Below are 18,636 nucleotides of genomic sequence, written 5' to 3'. Positions count from 1 at the left end.
GGGCCCCATTAAAAAAGATTCATCTGGTCTACCTTTTGTCAGGACTAAATACGATAAAGTATATGAGCAAGCTTTGTAGTTTAAAGTATTATGTGAACATAGAGTGGCATTATTACTGTTGTAAAATTGGGATACTGATTATTATAGTTCCTGGATTATTAAAGCCACCGGAAACAGATGTTGGCGACTTTGAGTTCAATACTTTTTGAAATAAAGGGGTAGACAATGTAGGTCACTTTTATAAATAACTGTCCAGAATGTACCAATTCGTAGAGAAACTCTACTAATTATTTCTACCTTGATGTAGCTGAAAGCCTATAAAGAGGAATTTGTTTTTTTCTTGCTTACTTGGAAGAGGTTGTTGCTCACCATTGCCTTAAACAAAAAATAAGGTATTGGAGTGAAAGTTACATAAATGGATCATTTTAAAGTGAACAATTCAGAGGCATCTAGTACACTCAACAATGTTGTGCAACCACCCCCGCTGTCTAGTTCCAGAACGTGCCCTGCGTGCCTTCTTATGGTGATGATGCTCTGTGATACCTTTGACGGTGACTGTGTCTCATTCTTCAATTGTTGCAAATCAGATGGCCTTTTTTCCCCTGTTTCCTGGACAGAGCCCGAAAGAGCATCCCAGACACCTATGCAGAGCACCTGATTGCTGATGGACTCATGACTCAGGAAGAGGTGTTGGAAATCAAATCCTCCTACTACGCGAAGTTAAATGACCATTTAACCAACATGGCGCACTATAGCCCCCCGGCCACCAACCTGCAGGCCCACTGGCAGGGCCTGGTCCAGCCGCCAGCCTGCATTAGCACCTGGGACACGGGTGTTCCCCTCGACCTCCTGCGGTTTATTGGCTTGAAGTCCGTGGAGGTGCCAGAGGACCTCCAGATGCACAGTCACCTTCTGAAGATGTATGTTCAGGTAGGGAGCCTTATGATTTCCAGTGACTGTTTGTCTCGTGCAGCAAAGAAATCGGCATTGATCTGGTCTTTCCGGTTGGCTAACGAATTTGGGAGTTACTGATTGTGGGTCGCCAGGTGGTGGGAGCCGATCCTGGTGATGTTTTGGTGCTGATAGTCACTGAACTCCGATTTGTCCCCTTCTCCTTTTTTTTTTCTTCTTCCCTTCCTACCCACATACATGGTTTGGTCCTGAGAGTCAATGCAGATTTGGTCTGCTTCTCATTTCCCTCCATTTATTTATTTATTCGTACATGTTTAATACATCACATGCATGTGGACTACGTGCCCATTATCATAGATACGGCAGCACAGGAATGCCTGTTTCGATTTTTCTGACCAGTGAGCAGAAAACACTTTCATTTTGGGGAGTAGCTTAAATAAAAATGAATAAAAGTCAACATGCATACCCCAAAGGCGACCGTTTAGGCCCTTATGCAGGTCTCAGTTTTATATATTGTCTCAGGTTAAATATAGATTGAAGTCTTGGTTTGCCGGTGCCTTGGTGTTTCCTAGAATGTGGGACTCTCTGTGCTGAAAGTGGGGGAGCAAGGAGCCAAAGGCTTTCGCCTTTCTTAAACTTGAATGGAGGCACTGTCCTCTGGATGACTTCCTTTTTAGGTTATTATTGTCTGTAAAGAGACTTATTTTTTTTAAGATTTATTTATTTGAGATGGGAGGGGAGGGGAAGAGGGAGAGAATATCCAAGCAGACTCCCGCTGAGCAGGGAGTCCCTTGAGGGGCTCAATCTCATGACCCATGAGACGTGGCCTGAGCCAAATCCAAAAGTCGAATGCTTAACCGACTGAGCCACCTAGGCACCCCAGGCATAGAGACTCTTAAAACAATCTATGTACTTACCATCCAGCTGAAGAATTAGAATATTAGACGTAGTTTCCCTCGTGCACTCCCTGGCGCCATCTCCTCTGCTTCACGCACAGGTTACCCACTAACCCAAGCGCCTGCTTGTTTTGCCTGGTTGAAAAGCTAGAACTGCTGTCATCCTCTTACGTTTCCTTCACACTTTCTCTTTTACTTAACATTGTGCTTTTGATACTTACTGTTGTTGCATTACATTGTTTGGACTCAGTGTGAAAAAGGGGGTAGACTCTTAAAAGTGTCCTTTTTTTTTTTTTTCCCCTCCCCTTCCATTTTTTGCAGTCCAGACTGGAGAAAGTGATGGATGGAACAAAGTTAGACTGGGCCACGGCAGAAGCTCTTGCCTTGGGCTCATTACTTGCTCAGGGTAAGAAGTTTCTGGTTAGCTACACAGCTGGTAGGGGGTGCTTTGTATGACATTTGTTATATGTGACCTCTGAGGTTTTGGATTAGAACTATCTCCTGTCATTTTCATTGACTAGAGAGGTTCTAAACTTTTCGACAATATTATTTGATCTTAGTATAAGTCATGTTGGTAACCTTGATCAGAGAATAAATGACAGAACGTTTCTTGCTGTGAAACAAAGGGCTCTGTGCTGGATGAGTTGGAAAGATATTTTCCTCTAAAGATTGTAGAGCGAATGATGATTCTCCATTCTTGTATATTCTCACCTTACACAGACTTTTGAATATAGGATAGGTTTATTTTAGTAACGATAATCTCTTTGCTAAGGAAAATTCTCAGGTTGAGCTGATGTGTAAGAATTCAGGGTCACCATGCCTTAAGTTATTCATGGGAATCTGGATTTTTCTTTTTTCCTACCTGTTTCCTTAAGGTTTTAATGTGCGTCTGAGTGGGCAAGATGTTGGCCGTGGAACTTTTAGTCAGAGGCACGCAATGGTTGTTTGCCAGAGGACCGATGACACCTATATCCCTCTGAACCATATGGATCCGAATCAGAAGGGGTTTCTAGAGGTAGGATGTCTTCAATTTATTGTAAAACCCAGGTACCGATAATTATAGTTATAGGATTCTTAAAGCAACTAGAAGCAGATGTTGGCAACTTTGAGTTCAATCTTTATTTATTTATTTATTTATTCAAGATTTTATTTATTTATTTGATAACGAGAGAATGAGAGACAGAGAGCATGAGAGGGAAGAGGGTCAGAGGGAGAAGCAGACTCCCTGCCGAGCAGGGAGCCCGATGCGGGACTCGATCCCGGGACTCCAGGATCATGACCTGAGCCTGAGGCAGTCGCTTAACCAACTGAGCCACCCAGGCGCCCCGAGTTCAATCTTTTTTTAAAGTAGTATAATTAACATGGTGTTATATTAGTTTCAGATGTACAGTATGGTGATTCAGCATTTCCATACATCACCTGGTGCTCATCTAAATAAGTGTACTCTTAATCCCTTCATTTATTTCACCCAGCCCCCCAGCCCCCCAGCCCCCCATCTATCTATCCGCCTTCCCTCTGGTCATGACCAGTTTGTTCTCTGAGTCTGGTTTCTTGTCTCTCTTTCTTTTCATTCATTTCGTTCATTCTTAAATTCCATACATGAGTGAAGTCATATGGTATTTATCTTTTTCTGACTGACTTATTTCACCTAGCGTTATACCCTCTAGATATTACTCAGCTATAAAAAAGAAATAATCTTGCCATTAGCAACACGGGTTCAATCCTTTTTGAAATAAAGGGTGCTGAATGGGTGGAGAATGAAGGTCTATACACTTGGGATGGAAGCAGCATACTAGGGAGTAGACTAGAGCTGTTTTACTCCAGCTACTTATCTGTAGTCTTGTAAATGTCAAATGGTTATTCATTTTGTCAATCCAAAATTGATGTTGTAATCTGTGCGTTGCTGAATTCATTAAAGGAAGCCAAAGATGTGGATGATAAGTCAACATTTCTTGCCTACTAAAAAAAATTAAAAAGCCCTTGAGCACTTGGTTGGCTCAGTCAGTAGAGCATGAAACTCTTGATCTTTGGGTCATGTGTTCAGGCACCATAAGTGGGCATAGAGCTTATTTTTAAAAAAATGCCCAGCTTTCTCAAGGTTACCTTATTTTCTAAGGTTTAGTGGGCTTGACGAATATATCTATTACCATATACTTCTATGTGCTAGTCACTGAGCTCTACTCATTAGAGTCAAAGTCAGGGGCTGGGTCTTTTCATTTTTATCTAATAGCTAGCATAGTGCTGGGCACATGATGTTTGTTAAATTATCCTTCAAGGTATGCTTAGTGGCATGTCATCTTTCTTCCTATTCTAGTCATTTGAGTATAATCTTGAGTATACTGATACTCAATATTTAAAAAAATTCGCTTGTCACAAGCAAGATTCCAGAACAATTACTTAAAAGGACATGACGCTCATCTTTTCTTTACATTAGTCTGAAATCTACCCCTGACTCAAGTCAGGTTGGGGATCTAGATACTGAAATGTGAAGTATCCCACCACCCCCATGTCCTTCTCTGAATTGTGACTCGATATATCGTATCAGTTCATTTTGACTATTACTATTTAGAAAGCTCCAAGTAAATGCCTTGCATCTATTATGAGGATGCTGTCAAAGATTTCATTAATTATCTAATAGCATGTCCTTTATATGGAGACCCTGGGAGGAACTCCTTCTTGCTCATGGTCCTGAGAGTGGTTGCAGCTCATTGAGCAGTGGTTTGTCTTGTGTATGCACCGTGAGTTCTGCGACCGTGTGGCATTCTCCAGTCAGCAATGGCTCCCAGGAAGGGGTGAAGGCCATGGTACCCTTGGTGACTGTAGGTCACCAGGTTGTCTGTCCCCTCTGTTCTGTGTCTCAATCTTTATCTTTTTTCTCTCTACTTAACATTTACATTATCACATTGTATATTATGTATATCATGAGCCACCTCAAGTGCATTTGGGAATAAATAAAAGCATTAATAAATCCAAGACATGAAGGTAGATACGCGTATACAAGTGTGTAAAGTACATTTGAATGTACAGGTGAAGGTGTAGCAAGTCAACTTGGGAAATCAGGAGAAGCTTGGGAGAGGAAGCCAGATTTGAGTTGGGGCTGGAGGAACATGAGTTGCCTAGTCTGGTGCATGCAGAGAGGACATTCCAGGTGGGCACAGTCGTACACACAAAGCCTGTGAAGTGAGACGACAGGAACTCCAAATAGCTTCATGTCACTGGAGGTTCAGCTGCAAAATGGGTACAGGGGCGAGGGAGAGGAGACTGGCCAGACTCCCCACATTGCGAAAGACTTGGAATGTAACAGAAGCTGGAAACCTTGGAGGAATTTTGAACAGGTGATCAGGTTTTTGTATCAGAAAGAGCCCTCCTGATGGTACTTTGAAAGCTGAAGATGGATGAGAATTTTGGACAGTTTTGTCTGTCCCAGCTTTACTGAGGTAAGGGCAATTTCCAAGGAGACTTCTCAGTTGTCTAGGCAGAAAATTGCAGGGACCTGAATTAGGGCAGTAGCGGTGCAGACGGAATATGGGGCCAGATTTGAGAAGAGCTATAGGACTTAGTGGTAGATGTAGGGAGTGGAGAAGAAAGACTAGTCTTGCTTATCTCCTGCTTCCTGACTCGGACATTTGCTATATGATGACGGCATTCACCCAAATATAGAGTAAAGAGAGGGAACGGGTTTGGTAAGGAAAGATGATGGATTCAGTTTTGGACATTTGCCTTTGAGGTGGCTGAAGAACATAGAAGTTTTTGTCCATTACAGAAAGGCAATTAGATACAGATGTCTGGAGTTAATGAAGGAATCTGGTCTTGAGATACACGTTTGGACATCATCAGGGTGTAGAAATGTTTGAAACCACAGGGTGGGATTATCTCCCTGGGAGAGAGCAGAACAGGAAGAGGGCCAAGGGATAGGGTCTTGGGAAAAACAGTTTTTTTAAGGTGCTGGCAGAGGAAAAGTATTTCCCAAAAGAGCATCCAGAAAGGCAGGAGGAGAACTGGAAGTCGCTGTGTCATGAACTGAAGGAGGGAGAAGTCCTATATGAGAGAGAACAGCATGGCCATTGGATTTAGCAACTGGAAGGTCAAGGGTCGACCTCACATAGAGCTGTTTTCGTGGAGCGGTGAGAACAGAAGCTAGATTGCATTAGCTTGAGGGGTAAACAGGAGTTACAGAACTGGAGACAAGTGGATTAGATAATTCTAGAAGCTTGACTGTGAAAGGAAGCTACAACTAGAGAGCATGGGTCAGGGGAATGCTTCTCACTGCATTTTTGAGCTGTTGATTTCTGTCTGCCGTGAGGGGAAAGCCAGTGAGGAGGGGTTCAGAAAACGGGCATTAGGTGATGAAGCTGGTGAAGCAGCAGAAAGGAAGAGTGGATGTAGAACACGGGCGGGTATGTCAGCTTCAGGTAGGAAGACAGATGAGGAGGGGAGGCAGAAGGTGAGGGTACCAGTCTGAACCCCATTTACAGTGCACTCGGGAATCTGAGCAATGTAGCTGTCTTTTAAAATTAATGTAACATACAGATTATAACTGAAATCAAAAGAGAAATCAGAAAAGACAAATTATACACAATCCTACCATGGTAATAAATCATCTACTTTTATTTTTCTATATTGTCACTGAGTACTTACCCATATAAATCGCAAATTTTTATACTTGCAGTCATAGTGGAGATGTAGTTTTTTCCCAGAGTTTTTTGTTTGTTTGTTTGTTTGTTTTTTAGAGAGAGAGAGCGTGCACACCTGCCCTCTCAGGGTGAGGGCCAGAGGGAGAGGGATAGGGAGAATCTCAAGCAGACTCCCTGTTAGGCGCAGAGCCCGACCCGGGCCTTGATCTGACGACCCTGAGATATGGCCTGAGCTGAAACCAAGAGTAGGCCGCTTGACTGAACCTCCTGGGCGCCTCCAGAGTTGGTTTTTTTTTTTATGTTATGTTAGTCACCATACATGACATCCTTAGTTTTGGATGTAGTGTTCCATGACTCATTGTTTGTGCATAACACCCAGCGCTCCACGCAGAACGTGCCCTCCTTAATACCCATCACCAGGCCAACCCATCCCCCATGCTCCCCTCTAGAACCCTCGGTTGGTTTCTCAGGGTCCATCGTCTCTCCTGGTTCTCCCCCCTCCAATATCCCCCCGCCTTCATTCTTCCCCTCCTGCTATCTTCTTCTTTTTTTAACATGTAATGTATTATTTGTTGCAGAGGTACAGGTCTGTGATTCAACGGTCTTGCACAATTCACAGCGCTCACCAAGCACATACCCTCCCCAGTGTCTGTCCCCCAGCACCCCCATCCCTCCCAGCCAGAGTTTTTTTTTTTTTAAGTAAAAGAGCATTCAGTCTTTCAATGTATACAATTAAGTGGTTTTTAGCGTATTCACCGAGTTGTGCAAATATCACCACTGTCTAGTCTCGGAACATTTTCATCACCCCCAGAAAGGAGTCCCATGCCCAGTAGGAGTGTCGTCATTCCTCCCTCCACTCTGCCACTGACAACCATTCATCTACTTTCTGTTTCTATTGATTTGTCTATTTTGGACTTTTCGAATAGATAGAATCATATAAATAAGCAGCCTTTTGAGACTGGTTCCTTTCTCTTAGCGTCCTGTTCTCAGGGTTCATCCAAGTGGCATCCTGTGTCACTACTGCATTCCTTTTTCTTGCCAACTGTTACTCTATAAATACACGACTTACAGATATCTTTTAGAAACATTTTGAAATAAAGACGAAATTACAAAAAAGTTCGATGTCCAATACAAAAGGAGCTCTTCTCCTTCTGAGACATTTGAGACACCAAGTTGGAAATACCAGGTTGTTCACCTCCTGCCCTGAGTGCATGTTTCTGCAAACAAGAACCTTTTCCTCCACCACGGCAGTACAGCCCCACGGCAGGAAACGAACCTTGGAACTTGACTACCATCTCATCCTCCAGCCCCATTCAGCATCATGTTGTGTTTATTTCTATTTGTTTTATCTTTTTTTTAAAGATTTTTTTTTAAAGATTTTATTTATTTATTTGACAGAGAGAGACACAGTGAGAGAGGGAACACAAGCAGGGGGAGTGGGAGAGGGAGAAGCAGAGCAGGGAGCCCGATGCGGGGCTCGATCCCAGGACCCTGGGATCATGACCTGAGCCAAAGGCAGACGCTTAACGACTGAGCCACCCAGGCGCCCCTCTTTTTTTTTTGTTGTTTTTTTAATTGAAGTAGAGTTGACACACAATGTTGTATTAGTTTCAGGTGTACAACACGGTGATGTGCTCACAAGTCTAGCTACCATCCGTCACCTTACACTGCTCCACTACCATTGACAATATTCCCTGTGCTGTACCTTTCACCCCGTGACTTACTCATTCCATCACTGGAAGCCTGGACTTCCTAGTCTCTCTTCCATCCACTTTGCCCATCCCCACCCCCCCCCCCCCCCGGCAATCACCAATTCGTTCTCTGTATTTATGGGTCTGTTTCTGCTTTTGTTTGCTTTTTCGTTTCTCATGTTTTTTTTTTTTGGATTCCACATACAAACGAAATCATATGGTATTTGTCTTTCTCTGTGTGACTCACTTCACTTAGCGTGGCACCCTTAGATCCACTCATGCTATCCTGTGACTCAGTAGAATCGTGTTGCGTTTAATTGTCCTGTCTTTTTTGCCTCCTCAGAGATCTAATTTTATGTTCTGTTTTTCTTTTTTATCTTAACATGTCGTGATGGTTCTTTTGCTCTATTGTGCAGATAGGATATTAGAATAATGGATTCTAACCAAAGGTAGGCTTACTTTTGGTAACTTCCCCCGCTTTGTTTTGTGATATATTTTTTAAAAGCTTGTATGACACAGTTTTACTCTCAGCAATAAAGATAGGTTATCTGAGAAGTTAATTTTGTTTATCCTCTTTAAAAATTTTTAAGTTTTTATTTTTCATTTTTTTAAGTAGGCCCCAACATGGGCCTTGAACTCACAGCCCTGAACCCAAGACCCAAGCTGAGATCAAGAGTTGGTTGCTCAACGAGCTGAGCCAGCCAGGCGCCCCTAATTTTGCTGATCTTCAAAGAGAATCTTTAATGCCCATATTCCATTCTTTTCCCTCCTGTCTCTGTGCCAACATTCCCCAGACGCGTCACACACGGAGAGCAGACCGCCTTTCTCAAAGAAATGCGGAGATGAATGGAAAGAAAGCCCCCCTCTGTGCCCCTCCTCCCTTTTGAGAGGTGTGTGATGCTTTACTGATTCCTGTTACCCCTTCCCTTGCATGACAGTGTTTCTGTTCTCTTCCTTTGCATTAGGTCAGCAACAGCCCCTTGTCAGAAGAAGCTGTCCTGGGATTTGAATATGGAATGAGCATTGAAAGCCCCAAGTTACTGCCCCTCTGGGAGGCTCAGTTTGGTGATTTCTTCAATGGTGCGCAGATCATTTTTGACACGTTCATCTCTGGAGGTTGGTGTTGGCATATGCATGTGGCACAGCCTTAGCCTCTTGGGGACAAATGAATGGAAAGGGCCATAGCTGCTTACGAGATGCTGTAGCACAGACCCTCAGGAGAGTTGGGGGGGCTGCCCTGCCATCTTTTGGGGCCTGGCAGCTATGGGATGGTTACGAAAGCTGCCAGAGGGCTGGGGGCCACTCTGACTGTAGGCAGCACCTTCTCCAGGGGAGTGTGCTTGGCTGTAGGGAGCAGGGCATGTACCTGCCAGCTCCTAGGCAATGGATTTTCGGGTCTGTGCTTAGGGCATGTTGAAGAGCTGTGACATGAATAACAAGCAGGCAATGGTGACATTAGTGAGGATTTGTGGTCAGAGTGAATGGCGGCCTTGAAAATCCACTTCCCTCAACCCAGGGATATTCAAGTATCTGAAAGCTGGTAGTTGTGCATCTTTATTGTTTTTGATCATCATTTACAAAAGCAGAACCTGCTTATTGTAAAATTCAAAGGTATGTAGTAAAGTACAAGTGTGAGTCCCTGTCACCCCATTCTCTGGGGGAACCATGCTTGGAATTTGTACACTTCAGTCCTCCCTTTGCTGTGTTTCTCTGTTACCTTGTAGTTGTAAGGAAGGAAAAGTGCCGGGGCGCCCGGGTGGCTCAGTCATTAAGCGTCTGCCTTCGGCTCAGGTCGTGATCCCGGGGTCCTGGGACCGAGTCCTGCATCGGGCTCTCTGCTCCGCGGGAAGCCTGCTTCTCCCTCTCTGCCTGTCGCTCTCCCTGCTTGTGCTCTCTCTCTCACTTGCTCTTTCTGACAAGTAAATAAATAAAAACTTAAAAAAAAAGGGGGGGGGAAGAAAGGTGCCTTGAGGAGACTGGGCTTTGACATGCCCAGAGGCCTTCCTCAAGTGTCTGCGCCCTCAGGCTGAGGACAGTGACCTGTGTTGTAAGTGGTGCCGTGAGGAAAGGCAAGAGCCACCTGGAATCAGAGACACATGCTGTCCTTGAAACTGGGACATTCCCCTTTGAATTTGTCTTCCATCTGCTAAAGCCCGTTCAGCGAACATGTCCTATAGGGTTTCAGCCAGTAGGGTGGGTATTTTCCTCTGAAGCACGGAACACTGCTGGAAAGTGCATGGAATGGAAATGATTTTAGGGGATTGGACAGCAAACTAAATTTGTGTCACTACCCAAGTCACATCAGGCCATTCTGTTCCTGCTTCAGAGAGTTCTTACTCCCTGTCACGTGCTTTCCCAGGGGAGGCCAAGTGGCTCCTACAGAGCGGCATTGTTATTCTCCTTCCCCACGGGTACGACGGGGCTGGACCTGACCACTCCTCTTGCCGCATAGAGCGGTTCCTGCAGGTATGTCCCATGCCTTCTGGATTCCAAGAAATGCTTCCTGCTTCCGAGGGGCTTTGAAATAGAGCTACCTCCTGTAGATACTTCACGCACACCTCAAACTGTAAGACCTTGGAGTATTTGAATGACACAGATTCAATGCAACGTCAATACTCCTTATCAATGTGATGCCTGGGGTACACCAGCATCGTGGGTTTATGGCCATTAAAGTGGTTCTTGTATGGCAAAGGTCGGGGTTCCCAAACCAGGCTGATCGTCAGAATCACCTATGGAGCTTTTTGTAAATAGAGGTACAGGGACCAACACCAGATCAGATTCTTCGGGGCGGGGCCTAGGAATCTGTATTTTTACCTAAAATTCTTTTTTTCCAGTAGTGATAGTATTTTTATAAAATGATTTATGATCATTAAAAAAAAAAAACTTATAACCACCCAGAAATATCCACGGTTACTCGTTGGTATGGATCATTAATCTACGTCCTTTTATGCATATGGCTTCCTAATACTTTATTATGAAAATTTTCAAACATACAGAAAAGTTGTAAGATTTTCCAGTGAACATTCATATGCCGACCCCTTAGATTCTACCGTTAGTATTTCATTATACTGTACTTGTTTTATCACATCTGCTCATTATCATCCTTCTCTGTATAAACCCGTTCTATCTTCGGATGTATTTCAGAGTAAATGGGAGACACCTGTACACATAGCCTTAGTACGTGAATATCATTAGTGATTTTGGCATATGTGCAGATAAAACATACAATCAGATGACAGATCAGTAGAAAGGTAGACAGAACAGTAGACAGACAGATGGACAGTTATATCGACAGGTAAAAATACAGAAAAATGATTTTATAAAAATTAGAATGCAGAAATAAATTGCAGGCAAATTAAAGACTATGTGTGATGCAAACACAAAACTACAGTTTGGGGAAGAAATACAGGATCCATACATATGTATGCGGAAGATACGGTTTGGGCGTCATCAGTATACAGATGTGTTTCCCTTAGGACAGCCCAGGCCATTATGATTGAATGAGATAACCTGAACATTTGCTCCTTTCTTCCATTTCTCCCTCAGATGTGTGACAGCATCGAACAGGGGGTAGATGGAGACACGGTGAACATGTTCGTGGTGCACCCGACTACTCCTGCACAGTATTTCCACTTGCTCAGGAGACAGATGGTCCGGAACTTCCGAAAACCCCTCATCGTTGCTTCTCCGAAGATGTTACTCAGGTTCCCTGTAAGTAGAAAAAACTAGTTAGGAAGCTTGTCTCGTTTTGTCATTTTTAAAAATTTTTATTTAGGGGCGCCTGCGTGGCTTAGTCGTTAAGCGTCTTGCCTTTGGCTCAGGTCATGATCCCAGGGTCCTGGGACCGAGCCCCGCATCGGGCTCCCTGCTCAGCGGGAAGCCTGCTTCTCCCTCTCCCACTCCCCCTGCTTGTGTTCCCTCTCTCGCTGTCTCTCTCTGTCAAATAAATAAATAAAATCTTTTAAAAAAAATAAAAAATAAAAAAAATAAAAAATTTTATTTAAATTCAAGTTTGTTAACATATAATGTATTATTAGTTTCAGGGGTAGGATTCAGTGACTCATCAGTTGCATAGAACACCCAGTGCTCATCACATCACATGCCCTCCTTAATGCCCATCACCCAGTTACCCCATTCCCCCAACCCCCATCCCCGCCAGCAACCCTCAGTTTGTTTCCTGTAGTTAAGAGTCTCTTATGGTTGGTTTCCCCCTCTTATTTTATTTTTCCTTCCTGCCCCCTATGTTCATCTGTTTTGTTTCTTAAATTACGCATATGAGTGAAATCATATGGTATTTGTCTTTCTCTGACTGACTTATTTCACTTAGCATAATACCCTCTATTTCTATCCACCTTGTTGCAAATGGCAAGATTTCATTCTTTTTGATGGCTGAGTAACATTCCACTGTATATATATATATATATATATATATATACACCACATCTTCTTTATCCATTCATCCATTGATGGACACCTGGGCTCTTTCCATAGTTTGGCTATTTTGGACATTGCTGCTATAAACATTGGGGTGCACGTGCCCCTTTGAATCACTATTTTTGTATCCTTTCGATTAATACCTAGTAGTGCAATTGCTGGGTCGTAGGGTAGCTCTATTTTTAACTTTTTGAAGAAACTGTTTCCCAGACTGCACCAGCTTGCATTCCTACCAACAGTTTAAGAAGGTTCTCCTTTCTCTGCATCCTCGCCAACTTTTGCTGTTTCCTGAGTGGTTAATTTTAGCCATTCTGTCCAGTGTGAGGTAGTATCTCTTTGTGGTTTTGATTTGTGTTTCCCTGACGATGAGTGACATTGAGTACTTCTTCATGTGTCTGTTGGCCATCTGTATGTCTTGTTTGGAGAAATGTCTGTTCATGTCTTCTGCCCATTTCTTGACTGGATTTTTTGTTTTTTGGTATTGCATTTGATGAGTTCTTTATAGATTTTGGATACTAGCCCTTTGTCTGATACGTTGCTTGCAAGTATCTATTCCCATTCCGTAGGCTGCCTTTTAGTTTTGTTGATTGTTTCCTTTGTTGTGTAGAAGCTTTTTATGTTGATGAAGTCCAAATAATTATTATTATTTGTTTATTTTTTGTTTCCCTTGCCTCTGGTGACGTATCTAGTAAGAATTTGTTGCAGCTGGGGTCAGAGAGGTTGCTGCCTGTGTTCTCCTGTAGGATTTTGATGGATTTCTGCCTCACATTTAGGTCTTTCATCTATTTTAAATTTATTTTTGCATATGGTGTAACAAAGTGGTCCAGTTTTGTTCGTCTGAATGTTGCCATCCAATTTTCCCAACACCATTTGTTGAAGAGACGATCTTTTTTCCATTGGATATTCTTTTTTAAGATTTTATTTGTCAGAGAGAGAGAGCGAGAGAGAGAGCACAAGCAGGGGGAGTGGCAGGCAGAGGGAGAAGCAAGCTCCCCGATGAACAAGGAGCCCGATATGGGACTCTATCCCAGGACCCTGGGATCATGACCTGAGCCGAAGGCAGACGCTTAATCAACTGAGCCACCCAGGCGTCCCATCCATTGGATATTCTTTACTGCTTTGTCCAGTGTGAGTTGACCACATAGTTGAGGGTCCATTTCTGGGCTCTCTATTCTGTTCCATTGATCTGTGTGTCTGTTTTTGTGTCAGTACCATACTGTCTTGATGATACAGCTTCATAATACAGCTTGAAGTCCGGAATTGTGATGCCTCCAGCTTTGGTTCTTTTTCAACATTACTTTGGCTTTTTGGGGTCTTTTCTGGTTCCATACAAATTTTAGAATTGTTTGTTCCAGCTCTGTGAAAAATGCTGGTGGTATTTTGATAGGAATTGCACTGAATGTGTAAATTGCTATGGGTAATATAGACATTTTAAAAAAGATTTTATTTTTTTCAGACACACGTAGAGAGGGAGAGAGAAAGAGCATGAGCTGGGGTGGGGGAGGGGCAGAAGGAGAAGCAGACTCCCTGCTGAGCAGGGAGCCCAACCTGGGCTTGATCCCAGGACCCTGGGATCATGACCTGAGCCAAAGGCAGAGGATTAACTGAGCCACCCAGGCACCCCAGGTGGTGTAGACAGTTTAACAATATTTGTTCTTCTAATCCATGAGCATGGAATGTTTTTCCATTTCTTTGTGTCTTTCTCAATTTCTTTCGTAAGTGTTGTATAGTTTTCAGAGTACAGATCTTTTACCTCTTTGGTTAGGTTTACTCCTAGGTATCTTACGTTTTTCGGTGCAATTGTAAATGGGACCGATTCCTGGATTTCTCTTCCTGCTGCTTCATTATTGGCATATAGAAATGCAACAGACTTCTGTGCATTGATTTTATATACTGCGACTTTGCTGAATTCCTGCAATTTTTTGGTGGAGTCTTCTGGGTTTTCTACATAGAGGATCATGTTATCTGTGAAGAGTGAGAGTTTGACTTCTTCTTTGCCAATTCAGATGCCTTTTATTTCATTTTGTTGTCTGATTGCTGAGGCTAGGGCTTCCAGTACTGTGTTGAACACGGTGGTGAGAGTGGACATCCCTGTTGTGTTCCTGACCTTAGGGGAAAAGCTTTCAGGTTTTCCCCGTTGAGAATGATATTCGCTGTGAGTCTTCCAACATGGCCTTTATGATGTTGACACGTTTCCTCTATTCCTACTTTGTCAAGGGTTTTTATCAAGAAAGGATGCTGTATTTTGCCAAATGCTTTTTCTGCATCTATTAAGAGGATTGTATGGTTTTTATCCTTTCTTTTATTAATGTAGCATATCCCGTTGATTGATTTGCAGGTATTGAACCACCCCTGCAGCCCAGGAATAAATTCCACCTGATCGTGGTGAATAATCCTTTTAATATACAGTTGGATTCGATTAGCTAGTATCTTGTTGAGAATTTTTGCCTCCATGTTCATCAGGGATATTGGTCTGTAATGTCCTTTTGTCATTTTTGTACATACTTTCCTCTATTTTCTGTATCTAATTTTATTTATTTAAAGTTTTTTGGCTTTTTAGATTTAAATGCTAATTCCAGTTAACATACAGTGGTATATGAGTTTAAGGTGTACAGTATGGTGATTGAGCACTTTCGTACATCGCTCGGTGCTCATCTGAGATGTGCACTCCTTAATCCCCATTGCCTGTTTCAGCTATCCCCCCCAACCTCCCCTTGTGTCTCATTACATTTAAACAGAAATATCTTTTTAGTTTTAGTTGGCCTCACTGCTTTCTTTCTTTTAAAAAAAATCTTTCCGGAATAACTTGGATATAGGGAGCACTCCGTCTCACTGTGAGCAGAAATAGTTTTTTAGAAAAGGTTTTCAGGTGCAAATAGTGTAAGCATCAATATCCTTCCCTTATTTGTGGGGAATACATTCTAAGACTCCCATTGGATGCCTGAGGTCGCAGATAGTACTAAACCCTGCGTTCACCGTGTCTTTTCCTATACATACATACCTATAATAAAGTTTAATTTCTAAATTGGGCACAGTAAGAGCTTAACAAGAACTAATAATAAAATATAACAATCATGACAATATATTGTAATAGAGGTTATGTGAATATGGTCTTTTTTAAAAATACCTTGTTGTGCTGTACTCAGCCTTCTTGTGATGGAGCGAGATGATAACATGCCTACGCGATGCGATGAAGTAGGTGAATGACGTAGGCATTGTGACACAGCATGAGGCTACTAGTGACCTTCTGACCATATGTCAGGAGGAAGATATCTGCCTCTGGACCTAGGCTGACTGTGGGCAACACAAACTGTTGAAAGCAAAACCGGAGAAAACCAGGTCTAATGTACTATATTAACAGTAGCAAGTTGGGAATTCCAAGTATTTTGATGAAAACCGGTGGTGATACTCATTGGCTTTTACTGAGATTTTTTTTGTTAAATCATTTACCTGTGGGTAGACTCCTGTTTCAAACATTATGACAATATAGCTTATTGCTGTAACATTTAAAAGGGTACATGTTTTCTCTCTCTCCTGCTGTCTCTCAGATAAATAAATAAAATATATTTTTAAAAAGGTTCATTTTATCTTGGTTCACCTGAACTAAGTGTTAAGCACAGAATATGTTTTTTATTTTATTTTTAATTTTAAATTAAAAAAAAATTTTTTTTTAAGATTTTTTATTTATTTGTGTGAGAGAGAATGAGAGACAGAGAGCATGAGAGGGAGGACGGTCAGAGGGAGAAGCAGACTCCCCGCCGAGCAGGGAGCCCAACGCGGGACTCGATCCCGGGACTCCAGGATCATGACCTGAGCCGAAGGCAGTCGCTTAACCAACTGAGCCACCCAGGCGCCCTATTTTTAATTTATTTTTATTTTTATTTTTTTGAGAGGGGGAAGAGAGAGAGTGAGAGAGTGACGATGCACGTGCGAGCAGGAGGAGGAAGAGCAGAGGGAAGGGGAGAGAGAGAATCCTAAGCAGGCTCCACACTCAGCACAGAGACAGACAAGGGACTCGATCTCACTGCACTGAGGTCATGACCTGAGCCGAAATCGAGTCGGACGCTTAACTGACTGAGCCACCCAAGCGCCCCTCAATATGTTTTTTAAAATCACAAAAATACGCAGAGTTCAAGATAATAAGTATCACTAAGCATACATTTATCCCATCGGCGAGGATTTTTTCCAGTTTTATATGAGAGTCTTAATTAGGATTAACATTCAAAAAACCTTTGCACTTATTTGGATGCTAGGCAAATGAGATGAAATAACTCATTTAGGATTTGGCTCTTCAAGACTTCCTTGTGCTTCTCACCAAGGTTTGAGAATGTATATTTGGAATCAAGGGGTGTTGAGGGAAAGCGGTGAGTAAGTTGCGTCCTCCGGCGGTCAGCACCTGCCTGAGCCCAGAGTGGGCGCCTCCTTAAATCCTGCTGTCCGTGCTTCTCCACTGCCTCTCCGTGCTGCCGACCCTGGGAGTCCGCACTGGGGCAAGGCACTGCCCGTTCTCTCACCCATGGCAGGGTTCATGGGTGTGATCTCCTCATTCTCTCACTTGCTCCACGGACTGTTCCTCGGACCCACCTTGCACATTTTGAGATGGCCTCGGGGGTCCAGCAGCATCACAGGACATTCAGGAAAAATTAATGCAATCCCTTTAACACAGTCTTTCTGATGGGGCTCTTTTGACAGATATTTTGAAACTGCAGTGTGAAAGGGGCTAAGTCGTAATGCAAATTACTATCATTTATTTCTAAGAAATATGTACGTTTGGGATTCTTGACCCAATTTTCGTTGTAGCCCTAAGGGTGTCACCTGCTCCCTCAATCGTTACTATAAAGGAGTATAATCATATTAAATGTAATATATATATATATATATATATATATATATAAAACTAAGTACTGAGTGAACAATTCGAAATTTTATGGAGAATTTTTTTGCTGTTTCTAAGGAGAATAAGAGTTCACATTCTGGCCCCAATAGTCCACTCCTCTCCCCATGTCTAATATATATAAAATACCAAATAAGTGAGGCCTTGCTTTGGAACCTTAAAAATATCAACAGCTAAGGGGCACCTGGGTGGCTCTGATGGGTAAGTGTCCGACTCTTGATTTTGGCTCAGGTCATGATCTCAGGGTCGTGAGATGAAGCCCCCCATTAGGCTCTGCACTGAGCATGGAGCTTAAGATTCTCCCTCTCATTCTGTCTCCTGCCAAAAATATCAACAGCTATCCTATAGATTTTCAAGCGAAAAACTACTCTTATTAAGTAGCTAACTGTCTTCATTAAACATGTAAGTCCTTTTATTAACTGTGAGTACCACCATTATTGAAGTCTGATTTCTTACTGAAAATTAAATTATTGGTACAAGTGATCTAGCAGAACAGAAGCCCACCCTCTCTTTCCGTGGCATATTCAGAGATGACTTGCCGTGTGACAAACATGACTCAGGAGTTTGCCTGACAAGTGGTACCTAAATTCTGCCCAAATTTCCCACCCAGCTCTGAACTCCAATTCCCTTTTTTCCTTTTTTCTTCTTAGTAAGCTCTACGCCCCCATGTGGGACTTGAACTCATGGCCCTAAGATCAAGAGTCACTTGCTGCACTGACTGAGCCAGCCAGGCGCCCCTCAGCTCCTTCTGATTCCTACCCTAGGAAGTGGGAGCTGCCCAAGGGTTCAGGATGGAGAAAGATGGCTTCTATCATACATTATTTGGCAATAAGAATAAATAAAAAATAAGAATAAAATAAATATATATGATACATAATAAATATATATCATATATAATAGATAATATATATTATCTATACAATAGATAATATATAAAGTACATATTTTCATTTCATTCTTTTAGTTAACATTTTTTTAAAAAGGATTTTATTTATTTATTTGACAGAGAGAGACACAGCGAGAGAGGGAACACAAGCAGGGGGAGCGGGAGAGGGAGAGGCAGGCTTCCCGCTGAGCAGGGAGCCCGATGTGGGGCTCGATCCCAGGACCCTGGGATCTTGACCTGAGCCGAAGGCAGACGCTTAATGACTAAGCCACCCAGGTGCCCCTGATAT

General features: G+C 42.7%; 1 protein-coding gene across 11 annotated transcripts in view; it reads left to right on the top strand.

Annotated features, from left to right (window-relative positions):
* The window catches only part of DHTKD1 (dehydrogenase E1 and transketolase domain containing 1), a 56,134-nt gene that overhangs the window by 29,264 nt on the left and 8,234 nt on the right, over window positions 1-18,636 (top strand). For 9 of the 11 annotated variants that reach the window (XR_003519973.2, XR_003519976.2, XR_003519975.2 and 6 more), the window contains exons 8-13: window positions 618-930; window positions 2,130-2,214; window positions 2,684-2,823; window positions 9,099-9,249; window positions 10,493-10,599; window positions 11,680-11,844. Coding sequence is in view for 4 of the 11 variants with exons in the window: in XM_027594536.2 (XP_027450337.1) it covers window positions 618-930; window positions 2,130-2,214; window positions 2,684-2,823; window positions 9,099-9,249; window positions 10,493-10,599; window positions 11,680-11,844 (961 nt within the window). In the remaining 7 variants the exon portion in view is untranslated. The remainder of the gene's footprint in view (window positions 1-617; window positions 931-2,129; window positions 2,215-2,683; window positions 2,824-9,098; window positions 9,250-10,492; window positions 10,600-11,679; window positions 11,845-18,636) is intronic. The other 2 variants (XM_027594534.2, XM_027594537.2) reach the window with 2 other exon arrangements.

Source organism: Zalophus californianus, chromosome 9 (assembly GCF_009762305.2).
Source record: "Zalophus californianus isolate mZalCal1 chromosome 9, mZalCal1.pri.v2, whole genome shotgun sequence".
Classification (NCBI taxonomy): domain Eukaryota; kingdom Metazoa; phylum Chordata; class Mammalia; order Carnivora; family Otariidae; genus Zalophus; species Zalophus californianus.
Note: the sequence above shows the minus strand (reverse complement) of the source record. Positions and strands in the feature narration are given on the sequence as shown.